The sequence below is a fragment of the Ptiloglossa arizonensis genome, chromosome 3 (assembly GCF_051014685.1).
Source record: "Ptiloglossa arizonensis isolate GNS036 chromosome 3, iyPtiAriz1_principal, whole genome shotgun sequence".
Classification (NCBI taxonomy): Eukaryota; Metazoa; Arthropoda; class Insecta; order Hymenoptera; family Colletidae; genus Ptiloglossa; species Ptiloglossa arizonensis.
This window is the reverse complement of record NC_135050.1, coordinates 7,067,604-7,084,810: the sequence shown is the minus strand read 5'-3', so window position 1 is coordinate 7,084,810 and position 17,207 is coordinate 7,067,604. Positions and strand designations below refer to the sequence as shown.

Genomic DNA, 17,207 nt, shown 5'->3' with positions numbered 1-17,207 from the left:
AACCTACATAAACATCACGAAATGTTTACGTTCATCGACTGTGTATCCGAATGCTGCGTTTCTTATTTATTTCGTGTTAAAGGTCAATTGCACCAACAATGGGCGAAATACTGACACGTGGCATACGAATAATACGCAAATTACCCATAGTCCCTTTTGTTTATCGCGAGCAAAAATCCGTTAATTTATTCTGCGCGCAAAGTACAAAAAGAAATGCCACGGTTATTCAGAGTTTGCATTTCTTTCAAATGCGCTCATTTGGATTCTCTGCTAGTTACTACTTGAGATTTCAAAGAGCATCAAATGACGAGATGCGGCCATGTAAAAGGTAATTTTCTCTTTTAGTTCTTTCTTTCCCGCTCTTCCTTTTCGCAATGAAACAACACCCACTAGTACTATTCCTCTACAGCGGAAAATAATAGAAAATTGTACAAATGAAACCCGGGGCCAATGCAAATCGGACAAATAGATGGTTTCGCTGTTGAAGTAGTTACGCGCGACATGTTTATAAAGCAGTAAACAATTGTCATATTGAAGTAAAATATTCTGCTTTCTGTTCCTTTTTTTATTATCTTAATGTAGTTATACAATTTAAAGAAAATACTTTTCTTTACTTCTTCAACAGAATTAGATTTTAAATTTCGTGTTGTTTTCAGCTTTATTTTGTATTTTAATTAAATGCTGCTTTACTACATACATATATATTGAAATAAAATGTCGGACGGTTTAAATAGGTTTGTTCAAGTTTAATAAGCGTTCGCTAAGTTTAATCGTTTAGATAACGTTTGTATTTAACATTGTACTTAATTCATAAAAATGTACTATCATTCAGATAATTATCTCTTATATTTGACAAATAAATGCAAAAGAAATATTACGTCGTTGATGCTAAAAATAGACAGAATATAGAGACTTTGCTTGGGATATATCGAGGTGATTCTTATTACAAATGGTTTTTCATATTGATTTTTTTGTTCGTAAAATTGTTTACAATTATTCAAAATAAATCTCATCCAGTCTAAATATTTGATCTTCCTACACTATTCGATTCCAATTTTTTCAACCACTAAACTAGTACTGTATCTATAATACCATTGGTGAAGTTAATAACAATTTCTTGATAAGTTTACTCACCTGACGGTCGAACAAGGGTGGATTATCATTGACATCAGTGATTTCAACGGTGAAAGAGCAAACTCCTTCCAAAGAAGGTTCACCTTGATCCGTTGCTTTGACAGTAACGGATACAAATTTCCCATCGTCACCTTCACGATCGAATACCTAAAAATATGAAAATATAATAATTTTACGTTTCCGTTATTTCAGTTTAAAATAATACAACGATGATCGACAACACTTCCATCTTACGTCGTGAAAAGTTTGAATACACTTAGTAATTGAAATCACACGCTTGTTACAAATTTATACATTGTGCACCAGAAAGAATATGTAAAATTCGTATGGTCGAAATTTTTCGAAATAAATAACGTTCACCTTGAGTTTCGAAAACATTCACTGTTTCAATGGTTAAAGCTCAATGTCAAATTACCAAATTTATTATAAACTGCCGATTAAAATTAAATCAGCCTTGCACGACAAACTCAAGCTACCATTAAACAGATGTAAAATCTATCTTACATATCATATAATTGACACAAACCTTTATAAAGATTTCGAAACAATTTTAATGTAACTCTAAAAATACTGCACTGAGAATCAATAACCATAAGTACATATCTCTATTCCTAAATGTTCACATTTGTAATTTTTCAAATCGTCAAAGAAACTCGAGTCACCGATTAAAGAACTACGTGAAACAACGAGGATTACAAAAGCATAAATCTATCGGTACGTCATTGGAAATAATTCCCAGAAACAAAAGATAATTTCAATTTTCGATACTACAAGTCGATCAAGTATCCCTTCTCCTCTCAACAATACTCTTTAATCGTACATTTTTTTTTTTACACAATTGAAACAGATACCGTTTCACCTTACGTAATATTAACACTTCCACAATCACCGGTTTGAATCGATTCATACCTTGTTCGTCAAAACTTGGCCAGTCTCCTCATCTACGGTAAACTTCGTTCCCTTTTGATTAGGTTGCTGAACGATCGAGTATTTCACCTGCCCGTTGACGCCTTTATCTTTATCGGTGGCTTGCACTTTGATAACAGTACTACCGTTCGGAGCACCTTCTTCGACTTTCGGGTTATACATGCTACAGTCATTGAAAACTGGCTTGTTATCGTTTACGTCCGTGATGAAAACCACAACAACAGCTGTGCTGGTGTGCGTAGTGGTCTTTCCGTTCGGGCAACAAGCACCGTCGTCCAGGGCAGTTACGTTCAACTCGTACTTGTCCCTGTCCAATGTGATCGCTTTGTTGTGAAGTCGGATCACACCAGTGATCTCCTCTATCACGAACTGGCCCGAAGTGGTGTTCCCGCCGACGAATCTGAACTGTACATTATCACCGTCCTTGTCCGAAGCGACCACGGTCGTTACGAGTGTGTTGGACCCAGCGTTTTCGTCCACGTTCGGTGTGTACACCTGCTGAGAGAACTTCGGCTCTTCGTCGTTTTTATTTTTCGTGTATATGCGCACCGTCGCTGTTCCGGTCTTGGGAGGCTCGCCTGAAATAGTGGATCGAAATCAGTTGGAAGATCGCTAAGATGATATTTCAATAATTGGAACTAGCTTTGTTTTTTTTGTGTCAATTACGTAACGACTGTTAAACAGTCGAGTATTTAACAGTCGAGTTATCCCACTAGTACTAGTGAGAACTAGTGGGAAGTAACAAATTGAGATACTTGGAGAACGAAGGAGACAAAATTTCCATTAGATACCTTGAAACTTCTTCTTTCGCTAGGTCTTTAGATTAGGATTTTTTTTCTCGGGAATTGTATGTAAAATATTGTCAAAATGGTTTCGATTCAGATATCCGCTGAATATAAAACAGACATTGCTGGAATAGTAAATTTGCAGACTTTGTCATGAATAGAAATTGTACTTATATGCCAGGAGAAAAGAAACTCAGTGTTTAGAGAAGATTGATCAAACTTGATCAAACCTTAAAAATGAATCGGGCACTGATATTATAAAAGTCATTTGTAGAGAAGTATCAATAGTTTTGAATTCTTTGTAGTTCATAGTGTATGTTTTTTTCCGATATACTATTGAAACAGACTAATTGACGTTAAAAAAAGATAGTTACGATAAATATTGCGGATCACCGATAACTTAGGAATATTCGTTACATGTATAGTGTAGAATATTATTCATAATATTTTACGAATAAAACTTGTTGAAAGGAAAAGTTTTTATCATATTGGACAAATCTTTGAGATCTTTCGTTGTATAAAGTAGAAAAATCTTCAACAATTATGACATTATTTTATCAAATTTACGGTTTGCGATTTCTTGTTAAACTTTATCGAAGATTTGATACCATTTTTTAGTTAAAGTTGAATCACACGATATAGAAAATGAAGTTTTAACAAATATCGAGACAATTTATTCTGTTTAATGTGAAAAAACACGCTATAATATATTCCATCAAATTATTTAATTCTACAGAGGACTCAAATTTATTTTTTGTTATCATTAGTAAGTATTAATTTAATAACTTTGATACGGAAAGTTTAATGAAAGCTTCAACTAATTTTCTTTTGCAATTAGTTTTCTTTTAACTTTTAAAATACAATTAAAGAACTAACTAAAATACTTGTACAAGTTATATTCTTACAGTATATTGGTTAAGAACTCCAACTTTTTCACGTTAAAGGAAAATGTTTCAAATCATGATAGATATGTATACATATTTACATATGTATATCTATGTATAAACTTGTCAATTTATTTGAAACTATTCTTTTTTCTCATTTTACTTATTCCGAACAAGGAAGCTTCCAATTTAATTGAAAACGTTTATGCCATTAGAAGACTATACCACCAACGTTTAAAAAAATGCGTTTCATAAATACTTTTGTTTTGCACATATAAATTAATTCCAACCCTACGATACTTGGCTAGAATAAAATAAATAATAATTAACTGAAAATTTAGAAACTTACAAATTTTAAAGCTATCGTACAACATTATTAAATATTGTCTAATTTTTCCATTGAAATCCGTTTAAAATTGTATAAATCAATTATCTACGCAAGAATGATCGTTACCATGTTGTAAAATATTTTTACAAATTCTATTTGATTTTCGTCGAATTTCTAATCTTATTCACCAAGTAGTAACACACATATATCGTCCTTTTATTTGTTTCCAAGTATTGGTACATTTTTCAGGCATCGCTGTCCTAATAAAATTTTATTACACTCACAATCACGATACCTCTTTCGCGTCGTGAAGAATGATATAACAATAAAATTCCTACAAATTGTTCCGCGAACAATTACTTTAATACAATTCCAAAAGTACAGGCATACCTTTATCTCTGGCAGTGACAACAAATTCGTAGTAAGCATTGTTATTGTCCGCATCGAGCTGCTTATTGTTAACAATGATTCCGTTCGTATCCACGCTGAAATGGTCGTCCGACACCAAATACTCTATTTCAGCGTTAGCGCCGGAATCTGCATCGGTTGCTTTTACTTTTAGTATACTTGTGCCCAGCGAAATGTCCTCGTCCACATTGTGGGCCTGGTAATCCGGCAACTCGAATTTCGGTGCGTTGTCGTTCACATCCGAGACTCGAATGGTTAACTGAAAACAACGTGGTAATATCAACGACCTTAATTTACATCGGGCACGAGAATCAGTCTTTGTTCTATTCACTACGTTTTACCATAATTCTAACTATCAAGTATTTTATAACGCGAATTCACTTCAACGTTTTCTCGAAACAACTACCGAACGTCCAACATTGTTGAACGCCCTTAGCTCCATTTAGAGATAAAATTGTATACATTTCTTTTCTTCTTCTATGTAATTTAATCTAAAAAACGTCTGTTATTAATACGTTAATTGACACATTAATTACAACGTATTTATATTTCTATAAACAAATAGGCAGAATTTCATTCGAATTAAATTTGTATTTCTCTTCTCTAATTCAAATTCAAATTTTTATTCACCGATTGAAGAATGAAAAGTTATTCATTTTTTACTCGTTGTTCAAAATTTTGTTTCCAGGTACGAATTTCGTTCATCTCTGACACATAAATCAAGAACTTTGTCTTCCCTTTTTTTATCTTTGCAGCGGTGTAACGTCCGAATGAAATGTGTGAGAAAAACGAAGATGAGGTACCTCAACGGACGTTGAGAAACCGCCGGAATCTTCTGTAGCTGTCACTTTTAGAGTATAGACGTGGGGGAAACGTAAATCCTCGAAGTCTAATTCTTTAGCGAGTCTCACGATTCCAGAAGTTGGCCCGATATTGAATGTTCCAGCTGCGCCTTGAGCTTGCGCCTTCAGAGTGTACCGAATTTCACGATCAGCGAACGATTTTGCTTTCACCGATATGATACTGAAACGAATTGCAAGATACATTTTACTCGCACGATTTACTGTATTTATTTCCAATTCTTCTTTTAAATTTAACAATGTCTGCCGATAACAGGGACACCGACAAACTGTAAGTAACTCCACCATTCTTATACTGCAATATATTTGGGTTGTATAGAAAGAAATTGAATTGTGCATTTGAATCTAAATTCGTTCAGAAGTATGTTTCTTTTCATTTAGTTTTCGTAATATGTAAACGATTGAATCATATACATTTATTAGCATTGATAGTATAGTTGTGTTTTAACAGCAGAAAAAACTCCAAGAATTAGTGGGAATTTTCGCATGTAATATCAACAATAAAATATCAACGAGTGAGAAAAAATTAAATTCTAGCTTAACTGTGATTTCTGTATTAATGTTCAACGGATAATTAGTGGAAAAATATTTTTGTTTTCTTATACGAAAGACAAAGAAGTACTCTCTTTGGTAATATTTTAACTAAAATTCTATCACGTTTCCAGACTCAACTTAAAGTAAATTTATCTTATTACGTATAAAGAATTTTATCGAAATCATGTTATTAGCTGTCTCGATAAAATAAACTTTAACGAATGATGTTTGACAACATACGTTTACAGTCTTAGACGTACATATATCGAAAAATTCTCTATAAACGTATGCAACAATTCATTAAGAGATTACGATAGGGGGATAAACTAAAAATGACAGTTTAATGTATTATATGTACTATTAGGTAATGAATGAACATTCAGTAAAATTACAGCTGTCTTAAAAAAATTTTCCAAAACTACCATCTTCTTCAACCCTTCGCACGGTCGTAATCCCTTAAACTAAAATGAAATTTATGTATTGGATAAAGTAAATTTTAGATACACGTTATTTTACCGCTTTTTTGTAACGTTTGTGCTTCAAAATGCTCATTCGCAAAAAGATATTTGCAATTTTATGAAAAATGTTACGTTTACAAGGCATTTATCGCATTTTTGCACGAAATAAGTAATTCGAGCAGTGTATGCGTTTTTTTTTTGAAAATGTCGCATTTCTCTATTTCATGTGGTACATATTTGTTGAATTTTTATACGAATGGGTTTGTGCCGAAATTTTAGATGAAATGTAACGTTCTCGTGTGACGTGTTTGTGCTTTGTGCGGTATCTATTTGTTGTATTTTCGTGCGAATTGATCGATTTTTCCACTGTGTGTAATTTTTGCATGAATTTCAATTCTATGAAAAATGTTTATACACGAGCGTTGTCAATTCTTTAACTTCAACTCTATGAAAAATATCGCGTTGATGGTAACGATTTTGTGTACGAGGGTTGTCAATTTTTCAATTTCACGAAAAATATCGCGTTTAAATTCTGTTTTTGTATACGAGGTCTATGGTAACGATTTTATATACAAGGGTTGTCAATTTTTCAATTTCACGAAAAATATCGCGTTGATGGTAACGATTTTGTGTACGAGGGTTGTCAATTTTTCAATTTCACGAAAAATATCGCGTTTAAATTCTATTTTTGTATACGAGGGTTGTCAATTTTTCAATTTCACGAAAAATATCGCGTTCAAATTCTGTTTTTGTATACAAGGTCTATGGTAACGATTTTATATACAAGGGTTGTCAATTTTTCAATTTCAGGAAAACTATCGCTTTTAAATTCTGTTTTCGTATACGAGGTGTATCGTAATTCAAGTATCATGGAAAGATTTGCCGCAACGTAATCTGAGAGAGACGTTCAACTAACTCGGAATCTTTCTTCTGGTTTTCCGGTATCTCTGCCTCGTACGCCGTCATGTAGAACTGCGGTGCGCGTTTTCCACCTACGATCGATAACCGCGCCTCAGGAGTCGACTGAAAACGCTTCTCATCTACACGGCCGTTCTGATCCTCTGCTTTCACGTACAGAACGTATTCCATGTCCAACTGAAATAGATCGGTCCCTCGGGTGCGTAGAACTCCGGATCGCTCGTCTAACTCGAAACGACCTCCAGCTGCAAGCAAAACGGCCACCATTTATTTTTCAACCGGATAATTCCATGGCACTTGGCATCGAACGGGGGATTCAATGTTTCATGTGAGAAACTCGTGGATATTTCATGGGGAACTGTTTCAGCGGCGACTGAAACCATTACACGTAATAAGTGAAAAGTACAACGGTGTCCGAGCGAGAAGAAATTCTCTTATAGATCTTCCATTCGATCATAATTATTGGATCCTGCGTTTCTATTTTCACGAGTCGTTATTCATTGCTGTTCAGTGTGGTTACTAGTTTCGATTTAGAAATTTTAACGTAATTGTGCAACAGATTTTTGTTTGCGAAAGAAACGACTGAAATAATTTACGTCGAAGCATAGTAGATATTCCGAACGTTGAATGTTATTACCGTTACTGATGACGAAACAGATATTTTCATTGTTTGTGATTATATTTTATCGTAACACCGAGAACAAATTGTAATATTGTATTTTACAAATTTGGAAAATTTTTAATACCCTTTGGAAGTATGCTTGTTACAATAATTAAAGATTATAGTAGCATTAAATAAGATTTTTGTACATAAATTCTAAACGAAACAACAACACGAAGTATGTAGCTAAATAAATATTGACTGAAAATTGATTCGAAAGTTATTTTTAAATAAAATACGACACTTCGCGTTTCAAAACTAAGTAAAAACAGAAATAACGTTCGTTTGCTATCGTATCTTCCTCTCTGACAAGTCTTATTAATCGAAATTTCCATATGTTACTCTGGTTCGCTTTAATACTCGACATTCAATTCGATTTGGTTTGCATTTTCTGGGACGTAATTCTTACGCTCAAAGGAAAAATTCACATAGACGATACAGTTATTGAAATTCCATTTTCAACATTTTATTTCTGTAAACTCAATTTGCCGAATAGGACATTTTATTTTCATCGATAGGCGAAATGTATATCATCGACTCGCATGGAATTCTATATTTAATTTTATAAATATTAGTATTTCAAAAAATTGTAATATTTTTCTCTTGTAAATTTTCATACCATCGACCCGCGTACAAACCGTTTGCTATTCAATCCAAAGCAGCTTTTAAACTTTATCGTAGATAGAATTTAAAATTCTAGACATGTTTTATTGCAAGATAGATGAAAAACAAATATTCAATCTATATGTAACTGTTTCGAAGGAGTATGACTTTACATTATTATTTTTCTTATTTCTTGAATAAACTTCCAACGTTTTTGAACAAATTATATTCCAGAGTGTATTTTAATTTAATTAGAATAAGCAGAAGTATCGTTTTCTGAGAAGCTTAACTCGACAAACATTTATATAATACAAAATAACACCACACAAGTATCAATTATATTTCGTTTGCATTCGAATTCGACTAACGTAAAACGTACAATTTATACAACCGTAAACAAATATTTAATTTTCTTTATAATTTTACATCGTTCACAGGGCCATTCTAGTTTGCAACAAATAAAGAAATTTATCTTGTTTAACATCAGTTACTTCGTACCAACTTAATGTAAAAATGTTTCGAGCAAAATTCATTAGTTTCGAACGTGTAATGACTTATCGTAAGAAAAACATTGAAATTATTCTTTCTTCGTAAAAAATTTCGGTCATCTCGCAATTGAGACAATTTTGCAAATGAAAGTAATAATTCGTACGTATAAAAATTGACATTGAACGAGTCTTTGGCAATCAGAGAAATCATACAAGAAAATAGCTACTATATGGATAATATCTGTTGTTCATCCACATACATATTCCTCGACTACAATTCACCAAAACAAAAATACACGAAAAATGTTTGAATTCGCTAGCGATTTCTACAACAAATTTTTGACTATTAAACCTCTTCCCTACCGTTACGATAAACGTTAAAATATAGTAAGAAAATCTTCTCGCTGCTATTATCTACCAACTGCCTAAACCTGTTTCGTGGATGCCACGTTAAATTGATTAAACATTCGCTAATTGCGAGCGTTTCTCACGCGCCGATTAACAACCAGTAAGATTGTAATAACAGATTCAATACGTACTCCGATCTCGTACGATGAAATAGTGAATATTGTGGTCAGTGTCAGGATCTCTGGCTTGAAGGGTAAACAGGTGAGTATTCGGCGGTGCATTCAGCTGTACGACCGTTTGCATTGGCAGAGGCCGATTTATGAAGTACGGTGGTTCATCGTTAACGTCCTTTATGTTGATAATGACACGCTGATTGTCCGTGTCTGTAATTGTCGATCGATTATTGATATGCGTTTGCCATGTTTACGCACATTGACAGAAAATGGTGAACAATGCACAAAGGCGGTGACCGAGTAGCATTTGACATTATCTCGAGCGACGCTTTGACCTTTGGGCTGTTAAATTCAACGCGTACTTCGAAATGAAATTTCACGATCCACGGTAGAATAGAATACGCTGAAACGTCGATGTATCATACCACGAATGTTACGAAACGCGCTTTGCTGCATGCTCCAAAGGTTTGATTTGTCGATTTCCATCGGAATTGAAAAGAATCTTGCATTACAAAATTGTTCCATGGGAACGGAAAAAAAAACATCGTAGACAAGATCACTGTAAATCAATTTCAGAGTTCACACCGTGAAGTTAATATAAGTTAATTTTCCTGTTTTCGTACCGATCTGTTTTATTTGTATTCGTATCATCAAGGATCTGATTGATCTGCAAAATTAAAATTCAAAATTGTCGATCGTCTCTTTATCGTCGTATTCAAAACGTTATACACAATTTAACGTGAAATAAAAATAGTGCCAACGATAAATAGAGAAACATGCAAAACTATGAAGAACGCGAAATGCGAGAAATTGATATTAAAATTTTGGACTTTTACACATTTTTATTTATCATTCGACCGATTATTCGAAACGTTCTTCCAATAATCCGAAAAATTAATATTAAAATGTTGGACTTTTACACATTTTTATTTATCATTCGACCGATTATTCGAAACGTTCTTCCAATAATCCGAAAAATTAATATTAAAATGTTGGACTTTTACACATTTTTATTTATTATTCGACCGATTCTTCGAAACGTTCTTCCGATATAAATGAAAATTCAAAATACAATTTTCTAGGCGAACGTTCCTTTATCCGTTAACAGAATTTTATTTCAGATTAAACCATAGTATTTCGAAGTCGAGCACAAAAGAATGCTTGAAAACGTTAAATACAAGCTGTTAACCTTCGTATAATTAAAATTGTTCGTAACGAATGCGTGAAATTATAGTAATAACGCGAGTCGAGAATGATTCACGACGGTAACAATGTTTTGGAACTAGTCTCTGGTGTTTTACTCGTTTCTGTTAATAACTTGACGACAATCGAATCCTTTGAATTTTCGTTCGAATCCAATCCCAACCGATTTACTGCAATGTCATTTCATTCTTAACGTTTCGACGGAAAAGAAATTTGAATTCTTAACGTACATCTTCCACCGTCACCGCCAATAAACACTGCCAAACCAGCAATGGCGGTCTACGTTGCAAGCTCTAATTCGAATTAACGTCTGGTGCGCGAAACTAATTGCTTCGTACTACGCAAACTACCAGCTACCAAAGCCGTTGCAAAATACTTCGCTTCTCGTTTAAAATATAGAAAATGTTTGTACGAATAATGAAAATGAAGATGAAACATGTTTCTACTTACATGAAAATCCTGTGGGATGCCGAGAATGCGGAAAAGAAAAAGTTTCGTTATTAGTAAAAGCGATAGTATAAGATAATTAAAGAGTGGACACACGGCAAGAAAAATTATTGTATCGAGTCATCGAGTTTCTATTAACTAACGATCAATCCTTTGAATACGGAGGATCGTTAAAATTATCGTGAATAAATCGCGATTATTAGAGCTGCACAAAATACTTATACAACATTGAAAAATACTGTATTTGTTGACAAAATAACCGGGGAAAAGGGTAAATTTACGAAAAGAGTAATTACTGTTGCATTAAAAATTATGGACGTATGTTATCGATACCCACGACCATTCATAATCAAGAAAAGTTGCTTTATTTCATTTTATTTTTATTCCTTTTGTAAATTTTACACCATTCCTCGATTACATTATTTAGTGTTTTTCAATATTGTAAACATTGTCTGTCACCGAAGCTGACTTAAAGCAAGGATAAATTACAAAAATTACAAAATGGATACGACTGTTTTCTGTTAAAGGTAAATATTTCAAAGGAACAAAGACTTATTTTTTCTTTTTAAAAACATCCAATAAAAACGAAGCTTCAGGACTAATACTTTTATTTACCGGTTCGATAAAGATCCGGTTACATTTCTTTCTAACGTTTTGTTTAGTATAACTGGAATATTTCGTTCCCTTTATTCTTCCAGCGTTAACTTTAGCATAAAAATGTATCGTACCGATAAATCTCGAAACTGAATTTCGTAAAAAATTTCAGAGCTATTATCGTATATCGTTTCCAACGAATGACCCTTGTTAATATCCCCGAGGAGGTGAAAAAAAATCATTCTGCAGCGCAACTACAGAAGAATAAAATTAATTGGAGAACATTCGTTGACATTTTGGCACGATTCGCGACAACGTAATAATTTCGCGATCAACGCACGACTGAATAACGTTTAAACACGCCGGAATATGTAATTTAATTCCTCTCGGTCCCTTCGTGCGTAACGTGGGTCCCGGCCATTCTTCCCGGCCCAGCTGTAATTAGCGTTCAACGCACAATGCGAAACAAACGCTCAAATAGTTGCCCGTCCCGAAAGGAAATTGTATCCACGTGCGAGCCGACGGCACGTGACGCCCGCGCCGGAAATTCGTGCTGAATATTTCTTGCCGTGCCTCCCTTACGTTCTACGACTAGTTTTCTATGCGATTGGTGCTGATCGAATAATAGTACGACGTGCAAAGAAGCACAGTTACCATCCCCGTACCAGAAGAAGGGTCCAGAGAGCGATCAGAGAGGCGTACAGAACCGAGCCATAGCACAGATAAACGTGTGAAGGCGGATGAACGATCGAATGCACGGAATGTTTGTCGAAGCGAATATTTAAATAAAATATTGTACCGTGAAATGGACACCGGATATACGGCGGGTATTGTAAGCACTGTTCTTCGGTCGTAAGGCACCAACAAAATAAACATTAATCAAACGAAATTGTACAATACGTTTACATTAAGGGAGGTACACCACCTTCTCCGTTTCGAGAGATTAAATATCTTTTCCTTTTCGACGAGTCGTTAAAATTTCACATTTCAATTTCGTACAATTGTCAACGTTCTTATCAACTCGAAAGGTGGTATTCCGTCTTAAATGTATGGATAATATAGATTTATCGTAAGATTGAATCGTATACCCGAATGTTTCCAATTTTAACGGACAAATTTCACTCGAAATAAGGGAAAAGTTTACGAAGATTGTCGAAAAGGCAATCAAACGCATTTTTGGTTGAAATAAGACACGTGATCGGTTGAAAGGAAAAGGTGAATATTGTGGTAGTTGTTGGTAAGAAACTTTTCGAAGTATGTCCATTAAAACTCGAAACACATTACGTATAAATTGCTATTAGTGTATTTCTAATGAAAAAAAAATACTTACTTAAAAGTGTTTAAAGACATTTAATGTTACGCTTCTCGAATTGTCCTACAAATAATGACTATCGTGACACAAGCGAATAATGTTAACCCTTTGGATGTCGTAGTTCTTGCACATCGTGTTTAAGCAGCTTCGAATTGAATTTGAAATATGCACTGTATTTTTCGAAATTTTAAGCATTTTAAAACAAGTTAAATCTCTCTTCAGTATATGAATTCTAACAAGTGGCAATGTTATTATAATCCAAATTGAATTTCGCGAATTTGGTTCAGGAATAGGTACTTAACCTTTTAACTTCTACGCTCGAGTATACTCGAGCGCGGATAACGATATTATTTTAAATGCTCGAGATAAAAAAAGAAGCACCGTGTATAACGCTCTTAACTTCTTTCGTAAATTTTCGGCAATTCTATGAATTTTCTGCTATCTCGGATAATTATTAAAAAATAAATCGTAGTATTAATCCAGTTCAGATACCCTTTTGGTCACTGATTCGTACAATACGATAGTATGAACATGACCAGGTCGTGTAACGCAAAAAAGATTTAAAGAGATTCATCTTAGCGGTACACAGAACTATAAGATGACAAGAAAATATACCTGTAAAGGTCGAAACCTACAAATTTGAATTCTCTGCTGCAGTAAACTGCAACACCGTGTCAAGTACAGCGTACGAGTGCAAAGGACTGCGTTTACATTACTTGGCTCTGTTGCTGAGACTTAAGAAAGTCACTCTCAAAATCCAATCAACTTACTCGTAGAACAATACTGGCAACTGATTACCGACTCTTTCGTTCACGAAGATAGAAAAATACGTGTTCATTGTCGTTAGAATATATTACCTGGATTCGTAATGGTCACCCAAAAATCCATGGTCTTTTCCGAGCCCAGCTCCTCGTAATCCCATTTCTGCTTCACAATGACAGATCCATTAGAGCCTACGGTGACCCACTTGTTCTCGTCCCTAATCTTGAACGTGTCCTTCTCGTTCTCCTTCTCCAGATGAAACACAATTTTCCCCTCGACATCGCCGTCCGCCTCGGTGAAGTCTACCTTCTTGGTTGGTCTGACGGCTCTCGTAACCCTTCGTTTCTGTATCCGGTGCACCTCCAGCTCCATCGGCTGAGACGTCAGGAATCTGACAACAACCTTGGCCGGTTTCTCGGACGAACGACTCGGAGTCCGTATATCGTGAGCCTCGACGATCACCACACACTCGCTGTCCATGTCCATCGAGGTTTCCGGTTCACCGACCAACATGAGTTCTCCGGTCTGAGGGACAATGATCAACAGACTACTGGGTGTGATCAATTTGTACGCGACCTTGTCACCGTCTGCGTCCTTGGCGAGGACTTTGCCCACCATGGAGAAACGTTTCCAACCCGGTAGAGTCACGATGTTCTTGTGAATCGCGTCCAGGTTGGTCGGTCTGACCTCGAACGTGTAACGTTCCTTTTCGAATACCGGGCTGTTGTCGTTCTCGTCTAAAACGTGTACAACACCGTCGACCCACGATGGACGGAACAAGTGTTCACCGTAAACGTGTATCGCAACGGTGTAAAGATTATTCAGCTCTCGATCCAACGGTTTCGCGGTCACCACACGGATGCTTGTCTTTTGACTATTCACCGTTAGGTTGAAGGCGGTCTGATTGGTGTCCTCCTGTCTCAGAGCGAACGTTCTCGCCCCGGTTTTGTCGGGTAGGATCGTATAGTGCACAGGAACCCTACCGCGTGGCCGTAGAACGCGAAAACCCTCGACTAATGTGCCAATCGCAGAATTCTCGGTCACGTCCCCTTCTCCGAGATGATCGTGCAGATACATCATGTCCTGACGATTGATCACGTAGAGATGAAGGAAATGCGTTTCGGTGCCGTTGGCCAGCTCCTCGAGAACGATCAGATTCACAGGCTTGTTGATCAATGGCGATAAATCGGACGTGGTCATCACTAAACCGTTCCCAAGCACGGTGAAGAACTCGGAGAAACCGTTTTCCATCAGATGGAAATTCGACGGCCGTTTTGTGTCGAATTGCATCACCTCGTAGCCCGGGAAAACATCGTGGGGTAAAACGGCCACCTTGTCGGCCCCCGACGTGGCCACCAGAAAAACAGCGATGGCGAGTACGCGCCACATCGTGCTGCCGCTTGTCCGCTCCGCTCTCAGTACGCTCGCGCTTTTACTACAGCATGAGTGCTGACATCCCCTGAAAAGAGAAACAAAGGGACGAATAGAAGATTTGCGGAATGAAATTAATACGGTGGGTTAATTTCAAGAATTCAAGGTAATTTCGTTGCTACTTTCTGTCAGGTAACAGTACTTTTTCTCGAGAAAAGGTTACGATTTTATTGCAATTCTTCGTTTCTCGAGAAATTATCGTATAGTATTTATTCGATAAGTAATGGATCTGATACGCTGAAACTTTGATGCATTCTTTATCGTTTTTGATGGACTACTGATTCGAGCGAGTCAAAGAGACTGAAACGAGAAACGAGACAAGATCAAATATCGATACTTTGTCTTTAAGACGCTCTGACTCGCTTTCCTTTTCGATAAGAAAGAAAAGGGAAACAATCGCTCGGGGATCGTCTATTCTCTACGTTATATATTACGCGACGATTCCAAGTTCGTATGCTCTCAACGAATAAATAGGGTATTTCTCGAGAAATTTAGTGGTAAGAATATAATAAACTATTCGAAATGAATTCTCAACCAGCGATTCTGATATCGAAGTTATAAACATTACAGAGGTTTACGATCAGGCAATAATGAAATAGTCATGGTTGTACGAAAAATTGTAGTGTTTAGAAATTGCTTTTTTACGGATTAATATGTTAAAAGTAACAAATAAATGTATAGTAATAAAAGTATAAAAAACTAAAAACTAAAACTGTGACATTTCGTATTTTTGAATCCACCGGAAAAAAAGGATATACAACAGCTTTTAAATGCTCTGTAAAAAAATTGTTTCGATACCAATCTTTGTCACTTTGTCACAACTAAAATTGGAACATCGGTTTATACTTCGTTAGAGCTGCTATGCTTTTTAAAAAACTATTTAAAATTATAAAAGCAATGTTTTATGAATCTTTTGTATTGATGACTTAATTTTTTTTTTTTTAATAATTTCTTGATGTACACGAATTTTTCTTTATACGTATACATTTTCGAAATTTAAAAAGTTTATATGTAATTTTCGATACAAATAAATTTGTAATTATAATTTAAGTACATTTTTTCTGTTAAATATTATCAACATTGTATTTTCAAAAATAATGTACAATATTTTTGGATTTCTCGATAACTCTTATAGTCACAGGCTTGGATCTGAGCCGATGATAACCTGACAGAGAGGTAACTTGAAATTTGATCTCTATTTCTCTCCAACTAGTTGGACTGAACTAGTTCACCTTTGTAAAGATTCCTCCGCAATGAGTGGTGCAATCGATAAGGAGGTAATTCAGCGTTCAAAAATAAATTGAAAATATACAATAAATTGGCTTCGTACGGTGCTCTATTTTCAAGAAAAATGACAATTTGGTTGGAGCCTGCGCATGATTTACTAAAATTCGATTCGATAAATTTAGCTATAAATATGTATTACATTTTTACACAATTACAGTTATTCCATACTAAATCGATTGCCGCTTTTTGTACACGAGATCAAGGATTTTGATAAAATTTATATACATTGCAGACTATGTTAAATTTGACGAGGGAGAGGATTAAGTCATCATTTTGCTAGTTTGCAATTTGTTTAAAAGATTACAAGACGTCAGAGTTTTTAATTTTTTAAAAATGGGCTGCACAAATGAAAATTTATCACTGAAATTGTCAACCGTATTCAGCTGATAAATTTTCATTCATGTTGACCAATTGTTTTGCAACGTGAAAATTATAAACGAATTCTAATTTCGCAAATTTTGAGTCCAAGATCCGACCTTATTCTTTGAGAAACTTCTCATATAAATTACGTCATTTTAGCGTAATTATTTCGTAATTAACACCTTGATGAGCTATTAAATGTCACGGTGGATCTAGTTTCAGGTAACTGACCTATACGCCTAGCTGCTACGGTCAGCGAATTGTATTATTGACAAATAGTACAAAATTCTCTGCAAATTTGT

The 17,207-nt window shown here is 35.1% G+C and overlaps 1 protein-coding gene across 1 annotated transcript in view; it reads right to left on the bottom strand.

The window, feature by feature from the left end:
• Positions 1 to 17,207, bottom strand: part of LOC143144970 (neural-cadherin-like) — a 488,335-nt gene that overhangs the window by 395,746 nt on the left and 75,382 nt on the right. The window contains exons 2-9 of the mRNA XM_076307878.1: positions 13,923 to 15,286; positions 12,553 to 12,597; positions 9,528 to 9,719; positions 7,235 to 7,481; positions 5,270 to 5,489; positions 4,449 to 4,725; positions 2,044 to 2,639; positions 1,135 to 1,281 (exon numbers count right to left, since the gene is read on the bottom strand). Coding sequence (XP_076163993.1) covers positions 1,135 to 1,281; positions 2,044 to 2,639; positions 4,449 to 4,725; positions 5,270 to 5,489; positions 7,235 to 7,481; positions 9,528 to 9,719; positions 12,553 to 12,597; positions 13,923 to 15,216 — 3,018 coding nt within the window. The 5' untranslated portion in view covers positions 15,217 to 15,286. The remainder of the gene's footprint in view (positions 1 to 1,134; positions 1,282 to 2,043; positions 2,640 to 4,448; positions 4,726 to 5,269; positions 5,490 to 7,234; positions 7,482 to 9,527; positions 9,720 to 12,552; positions 12,598 to 13,922; positions 15,287 to 17,207) is intronic.